General features: G+C 43.6%; 1 protein-coding gene across 15 annotated transcripts in view; it reads right to left on the reverse strand.

Annotated features, from left to right (window-relative positions):
• The window catches only part of LOC138760976 (astrotactin-2-like), a 1981947-nt gene extending 1976026 nt beyond the window's left edge, over window positions 1-5921 (reverse strand). For all 15 annotated transcript variants that reach the window (XM_069932424.1, XM_069932434.1, XM_069932420.1 and 12 more), the window contains exon 1: window positions 5353-5921. In XM_069932424.1, coding sequence (XP_069788525.1) covers window positions 5353-5611 — 259 coding nt within the window. In that variant the 5' untranslated portion in view covers window positions 5612-5921. The remainder of the gene's footprint in view (window positions 1-5352) is intronic.
• Window positions 5922-8389: the final 2468 nt, after the last annotated feature.

Here is an 8389-nt window from a genome sequence, read left to right on the forward strand (position 1 = left end):
ACACTTATTCCCCAAACTGTGAGTCTGAAAATGGTAGAAGATCTACAATACATGGTGTACGAGAGCTCTACAACCTCCGAGAAGGACGAGGGCAGATTCTGAAGTGCAGAATCCGATTGACGGAGGCAGACTCCAGAGACATTCATTTGTTTTCCCAAATCATTTTATCCAAGTCAACTAATGCTCATGTTGTCCCTTATCAATTTCAGACCCATAACTGCATAGATATTTGTAATTTAGAGCAATTGTACATATATAAATTGGAAGTATAAAATAAATTGATAGCATGCAATCAGAAAGACTCAGTTGACATATAACTGGTTTCAGTTTGAATGCAAACTGACTCTCCTTCCAGAATCTGAAATAGCTTTTGAGAATGATGCATCTGATGATGTGAAATGATAAAGGGCCTGAAAATGCTCTAAATATGCATATGTATTCAATCAATAAAGTATCCTTCTCTCTTCTGTAATTTACACAATGTACATTCCCTTCAACCAAATGTAGGAAAATAAATAAGTTTTACAAATGTAGGAATGGGAAACAAAGCAACAAAGCAAATGTCTGATTGCAATGAGTACACTTTTAGACATTGATTTAGTGAATTTTACTCCAGTTTCAACAGCAAGCAAAAATTGTGTTCCAACCTGATGCAAATTGCAAGTCCTGGAGAACGAAGCAATCCAGATGTGGAGGATAAAAAGATCTGTCACTGGAAGGCAGTGCTGGATTAACCATTAGGCTGAGTCAGCTTAAATCTAGGGCCCTGGAAGGGAGGGGGGCCCGGTAGGAGCACAACGTTGGACTCCCAGCAGGAGCGAGGATGCCAGGCTCCCGGCAGGGGTTGATATTACCTCTTTGGAGATCCCGAGTGTAAGCTATTTAATGAAACATCATTTGATTCTATTCACCAAAAGGTTGGGGCAGGGGGGGGCAAAGGCAGGGGGAATCCTTACTAAAGCTCAGCCTAGAGGTCGGGTGGTAGTTAATCCTCCACTGCTGGGAGGATGCTTGCTCAGATCTATCATTAATCTCTGTTTGGAGGAATTGGTTATTATTTTTTCCCCAGAATCAATTAAATTTCTGTTTTGAGCTTTGTTTGAAACAAAATACATTGGAAGAATGAGCTGTTCAATCTTATAAAAGTGAGAAAAAAATCCAATTAAATTTTAAGCATTATGGACTAACATGCTTGTCAACCAAAACCACCAACTATATGATTAACAAATGAAAAACTTTTAAGAGCACCAAAGGCCACAATGAAATATCTGCTCTGAAGGCTATTTGCTTTTTCTCAGAAACTGCCCTCTCACCTATGAGTCACAAGGTTGTAGTTTCAACCTCCCTCGAGGGACTCAAGAATGTCATATGACCACATACTGCAGTACAAAGCAAATGTTTGACAGAACACCCATCTTTCATAGGCAATATTAAAACAGCACGAACAGAACATGTTCCCTGAAGGAGGCATAAATGGTCCTTTGCTAATATTCAAAGAGAGCATACTTTTTTTCCACAATGAGGTGGCAAAAATCTCCGAAGCTATCATCACACAAGATCAGCACCGAATCACAATGGGAGATTTTGGAGCAAATGGTCGGAGGTTTGATTAAAGAGATCAATTTTAAAGAGATTCATTAAAAAAAAAGCAGAAAACTGGCAAAAGCATGGACAGATTTATGGAAGGAAATAGAGCTTTTAAGGACATTTTGCTGAAATGACTAAAAGTGCAGGAATTAAAGAGAATTTGAGAAGAACTGATATTTTATAGGTGCACTGGTGGAGAAATTCAGATAACAGGAATGGAGAGGCTTGGGGTGAGTCAATGGGTGGACTCAAAACTAAGGATGAGTTTTAAAATCATGACTTTTCATATAGATAGCAGAGCTTAAAGCAGCAAGAGAGAAGTGTTAGACCATGCATAGACTAGGCAACCACATGGTGGAGCACTTAAATAGTCATCTGGTAGCCATTTTCATTTCCTTCTCCATTCCCACAACAACCTGTTTGTCTTCAACCTCCTCCAATTCCAGGATGGGGCTGAACACAATCTAGAAGAACAGCACCTCATATTCCACCTTAGCTATGCAACCCAATAGCATGTATGGTGAACTCTCCATTTTTTATTAATTCACTCCCCTTTTCTCTCTCCCTCTGGTCTACCCTGATCCTCTCACACAAACACACCCTATATTGCCCTCCCTGTTACAGTTTCTATCCCCCCTCAACGGTTCCATCTGCTCATACCCCATTGGGTCTCCTATTTTCTCCCCACTGTTTCCATCAGACCACCAGATATTCTTCATCTGCTTCCACTCGTCTTTTATCAAATTCCAGAATCAGCACCCCTTTTATTATCTCCACATCACCTCCAAGACCGTGCTAATGATTCCACTCTCCACCTGGACTCTGATTCTGCCCATCAACCACACCTCACCTGGGCTCATCTATCACTTGTCAAATATTACCCCACCTCTCTCCCTCACCTGTTTATACTGCCTTTCTTCCCTTAACTCTTTTAGTCCATCTAAAGAGTCTTGACCTGAAATGTCAAATTCCTATTTTCCTCCGCAGAAACTGCCTGTCCCATTGAGTTTCTGATAGAAATGTGCTTCATTGACCAAGTCCAGTGGACTCAAGGGTTTCCAACAGCAGAAACCCCAAGCCAAATGTAGAAATAGGCAGCCTTGGTGATGAAACAGATAAATCGCAGTGATATCTGACACAAAATTTGTGAACAACCTTGTTCAGTTTTAGAAGATGGCAGAGAGGGGATGGAATTGATAGCAACTAAACAAAGTGAATAACAGGGTCCAAAGGTAATTATTTTGATGATCCCACAATACTGCAAGTGAGAATTTCTATTCATGTACGACTGAATGTGAGACAAACAACCTGTTTAATTCAGTGGGTAAGAGAGGTGGTGGTGAAGTAGTAAAGGTTGTTAGTGTACCTGTAAAAACTGATCCTGAACAATTGCATGAAGTTGGATCCCTGATGGTACCAGAAGTATTGGTGCAGGAGAGAGAAGCACAGGAAGGTGATTCACTGGTTAGAACCGCTCATAAATGGAACTAAACAAGTTTGGTCATACCCAAATATACAACAATGTCAACCAGATCAACACAGATTCATCTTTGTGGCTGTTACACAGTCATTCATAACATTGAATACAAGCATCTCATAAAGGCCCTTCTCAAGATACTTCTTGAATCAGGGTCACTATGTCAGAACAGATAGTTATTTCTCTCACTTGGAACCATGCAGTACATAGGTTTAGTGAAGAAGTTGGTCTACATTATGCCACTGAATGCTACTGGGAAAAAATAGAATCTGCTCTTTGGCTGATGCCCTTTGAAAACTTCCAAAGTCATGAAAGTTATAATGCAATTCAAATTCAAAACAACCTGAGCTTTTTCTTATACATACTTTATTTTATCTTGCAAAAGAACACCTCAAAATAGTTTACACACATGCACAATAACAGGATAAAAAGAGATCTCTCTGTTTGCAAAAGTTTGCAAGATTAATGGTTTTAGACGAATATACCTGCATGGTTTTACCACACCCGTTCCGCCAAGGAAACCCTCAGAATAATGTTTTCCAAATGATGTTCATTCTTGAAGAAATTTGACTCCAACATATTTGTATTTAATGAAAACAATGATGTAAATATGAGTGACACTGTGATGCCGCTCCTGCCTAAGTAGTCTTGGTGACTCCGACTCCCCATGACCTCCAGTGCTTTCTGTGCAAATTGCAGTCTCTGAAGGGCATTGGATTTGTCTTCTGGGTGCTCCAGTTTCCTCCCACATCTCAAGGGCATGTTGGTGGGTCAATCAGCCATTGTCAGTTGCCTCTAGTGTGCAGGTAAATGGAACTTGAGTGGAAGAGTTAAGGAGTGAACTTTTAAAAAAAAAACTAAATATAGGACACGTGCCAAATGGTGGTCCACGCAGACTCCACAAGCTGACAGGACCCATTTCTGTGCTCTATGACTAAGTGAAATGCAGAAGTCAGCAGATGCTGGGAATGTAGGAAAAAAACAGAGAAATGTTGTTGGAACTCAGCGATCTCACAGCGTCGATAGGAGGTAAAAATACATTGCTGACATTTCAGACCAGAGCCCTTCATCAATTAATAAGCCAAGAAAAGGAGAATATGATTCTCTACAGCAACCATTCTCAAGTGAGGCAGTATAGCCCCTTGGGGTGGGGGGGGGGGGTGGAATCACAGTATACTGGAAGGGGGGTGGGGGTTTGTATGTTTTTTTTGTTTAAATGGTAGGAGAGAAGTACAGAAACCAACTAAACTTAATTGCTTCGCAGGGAAGGGTGGCCATAAACTTTCCAGAGAGAGTCGTCAGGGGGCTATAGCCAAAATAAAAAGGTTGGGTATGGCTGCTCCAAAGTGAAGAAACCCCTCTCGTTGCAGAGGTGTTAAATGTTTTGAAATGAACCTCAAGAATCCTCGAAAGCAAATACTCCGCTCTTTTTAAATTGTTCTGGTTTTCCGACTTCAGGAAATCTTTGCATTGTACAACTTCCTGAATTTAAATGGGAAAACAAGAAAATCGCACATGACCCAAAAAAAGAGATAACTCCAGTTTCGTTTAAACTCGTCCCAGAGACAAGAAATACAACGCGAAAGAAATGAACCGTCATCGCACTCACTTTGGAAACAATTCCTCTATGCCACTCTTGATTTTCACCTCATTGCCCTATTTTATTTTATTTCAAACTGGATTTTCCCGTGACCCAAATCCCTGCGGGCATGAGGACCGCGAACCATTTTTCCATCCCACCCTGGGAGCGCCCATCTCCAGCTCAGAAAGGTAGAGCCAAAGTCATCACATTTCTGGCTCCGAGAGCAGGCGACGGTCGCAGCGGTGCTACTTTACATCGGTGACAAGCCAGTGATGTGGGTCGGTTCAATGCCGCGCTGTCACGGCGCAACCCCCCACCCCTGATTTTAACATCTGCAATAATGCAAAGGTAGAGGTTTGGAAACGTGCCCCGCTCTCTCTAACACTTTCATGAGCGATGTCTCTCATTCTGCCCAAGCCCACGGCAGATTCCATTCCCAACTCCTTCCCTGCACAGAAGGGGCCAAAGTCTTGATCCCGGCTGCCCGGGACTGCATTGTTCTCCGTCCCTTAAAATAATAATTCAAAAAAGCTCCTTCCACTCGCATTGTCTACAAGTCCTGATCTCAGCAGAACATCTACTGGACATTAAGAGAAAAGTAGTTGGAGGCGTGATGTGAAATGCTCCAGCGCCTTGTTTCTCTGCCAGTGTCAGCACGGGGGTCTCTCCCTCCCCTCGCCCAGCCCTCCCAAGCAGGCGAACTCACCCAGGGTGAAGTAAGGGAGCTCCGTGTTCTCCAGGTCATCCGCCACCGAGATCTCGCCGGGCAAGTCGTTGCGGACGAACAGGTAGAGCTTGGATTCGGCCGCCAGCGCCCCGTGGAAGCTGATGTCGTTCTCCCGGAGCACGGGCAGGGTAGACACGGTCACCGTCTTCACTTTGCAGCCTCCTCCTTCCTTGGAGATCTCGGCCGAAGCCGCGAGCAGGCAGCCGAGGATCGCTTGCAAGGCGGCTCGGAGAGCCATGCCCGCCGCGGCTGCCGATGGCGCAAAGACTTGCTCTGCCTGTGGAGGTGTGTGTTTGTCAGAGAGCGAGAGAGAGAAGGGAGCGAGGAAAAGAGAGCGAGAGAGAGCAAGAAAGAGAGAAACCGTGCGGGGTTAATATTGATACATTGTTGTTGAGAGAGCGAGCGAGCCGGGGATCGTCCCCGCCTCCTCTCCTGCACTTGTTTGGCGATGTGGAGCTCTTGTCCAGGAGGTGGCGTGGGGACACACAGACTCGGACAGATACCAGGTGAACGGAGGCAAGTCAGCGCCGTGGAAAGCTGGACACTGTCTGCCTGGCTGCGTGTGTGTGTAGCTCTCTCTCTCCCGCCCCAGCGTCCGCGCAACACACCCCCTGCACCTCCCACGACCCAACATGCACCCCTTCCTGTCCCGGCCCCTCCATCGCTCTTCAAATCACAGCTTGATCCGAAAAGCACTGGAGCTTCGAATTTTATTATTACCAGCAGCAAACCTACTGTCCTTTTTTGGTCCATTTATTTAATTAAACCTGTTCTACAAAGTGGCAAGGAAGAAAAAAAATGTTTTATTTCCCCCACTGTGATCCCTGAGTGTTTCAGGTTGAAACCCCACTTCCCCTTCTTTTTAAAAAAAAAGTCCTGTCTTAACCATGGGGAACCGATTGATTAGAATATTATTCAATTTTCCACAAGAAATGAGTCCACCCAGGGTCGATTTCTACAGCTTTATTTATGCACGATTTGTCCTTTTGGGCTCAGTTACAATGTTTCTTCAGCATTCGTCAGCTTCCACCGTTTTGTTGAGAGAGAAACAAATCGATGCCGACTTCACTGCAGTTTTGACACGTTTAAAATGTGTTGGGAGAGGTGGAAGGAGCCGTTTTATTCATTTTGGTATTTTATTCATGTTGGTTCTGTAGGTATTTTACTTTGGTCTCGATTTGCTTGAGGACATGTCAATTACAGAGTGTAAACAAACTGTCGTTGATGGGAACGACACAGCATCGTCTTCATGAGCCCTGTCTCTTTGAAGTAACATCTCTGGGTCAGTTGCTCCAGCAACTTATTTTAGTTTACACCCTCTGCAGCCTCTTGTGCCCAGGAAGTTTTATTACATCACGTCTCTATTCTTCCAAGATAATTTGATTTCAGAAGTTACCTCCTAAGTATGTGACACTGAGAAAGGCAGGCACACATTTGTTGCTGCATCACTCTTGATGAACAGTGACCAACAACAACAAAATCCCCATCAGGAAACCTTACTGAATTTGAAATGATGGATGACATTGTTTGTAACCCGCCTGACTGGCGAGACACTTGTTCAGCCTTTCTTAAAGACCTTCACCATGTCTTTGGTACTTTAAGAAGAAAATGAACCCAGAGGGGACTCCATGAAATACATAGGGAACTATAATGTCCCCTTCCCTCTCCATTCAGAGAGCTACCTGCTTCCCCCATCACTTCTCAGCTTTTTCCTCTTCTGCCTTTCTACTTGTATCTACCTCTTACCTGTTAGCCTGTGCTCCTCCCACTGCACTTTTCACCCCTCTCTCCCCCAACCCCACCTTTTGAATTTAGTTCATTCCTGACAAAGGGCCCAGGCCCAAAATGTTAGTTACCTTGACTTCCTGTGGATGCTCTATGACCTGCTGAATTTCTCCAGCATGTTTGGGTACTGCACTCGACCCCAGCACCTGCAGACTTTCTTGTTGGACTCCATTATGTCAGGTAGTTGGGGATGATCAAAGTGAACAGGAAAGCCACTGAGATAAGGACTTCATGTCCTTCTTCAGATGGTGGAAATGGGCCAGATAATTAGTGTAGAAGTTAATGCAAGGCCTTTACAGGATTCAATCTGCTGCTGTCTGTAGGGAGTTTGTATATTCTGTCCATGTCCATTCACCTCCTCCAGGTGTTCCAGTTTCCTCCCATGTTACAAAGATGTACAAAGTTAGTAAATTATTTGGTAACGTGGGTGTATTTGGGCTGCATGGGCTTGTGGGCCAGAAGTGTTTGTTGTCATCCTGTATCTCTAAAATAAAAATAAAACAAATCTTTAGAATTATATACACTCAAAGGGCAAGGAAACTCAGTCACTGAGTTCATTCAAAACCACAAATGTTTGCATATTAAAATAATCACAGAATGGAACAAAGCAATGGTGCTTCACACACATGCCTGAATGGCAGAACAGGTTCAATGGGCCTAATGGCCCACTCCTGCTCCCTAATAACATGGACAATAGAATTCTGAATTAAAGCACTGGATGCTGAAAATAGTCTTTCAGCCAAGAAGCATCTGCAGAGATGAAAAAGGACAAACTTTTCACAGTCCATGAGCTTCCATCAAAAAGGAAACAAAAATATTTAATCGGTGAATTGCATGGAGAAGTGTTTTTCTAATCTGCTGAAACTGCACGGGTGGATAGGGTGGCTCAGAATAGGGAGAAGAGCAGAAAGGGAATGAGCCCTCCCATAAACACAATACAGCCATGAGTCTGTGTACTTGAATGTTTGAAACATCCCTGCAAAGTCAGTCAATACTCCTGTCACTGATAGGGAGTCCTGAGAATATAGTGAACTGATATCCACAAGGCATAATAGCAAAAGAGAAGCAAGGGATGAGGCAGAGTGTGATTGAAGGAGTGAAATTCTAAAGGGCTTCTGATTTTATAAGAATAGGATTCCTGGGTCAAATCTGACTCACCTTGGCTCACTGCCAAGAATAACCACCAGTGCCCATGCCCATATTTACTTGATTCTGAAGGCAAAACCCCATT

The sequence above is a fragment of the Narcine bancroftii genome, chromosome 1, assembly GCF_036971445.1.
Source record: "Narcine bancroftii isolate sNarBan1 chromosome 1, sNarBan1.hap1, whole genome shotgun sequence".
Lineage (NCBI taxonomy): Eukaryota > Metazoa > Chordata > Chondrichthyes > Torpediniformes > Narcinidae > Narcine > Narcine bancroftii.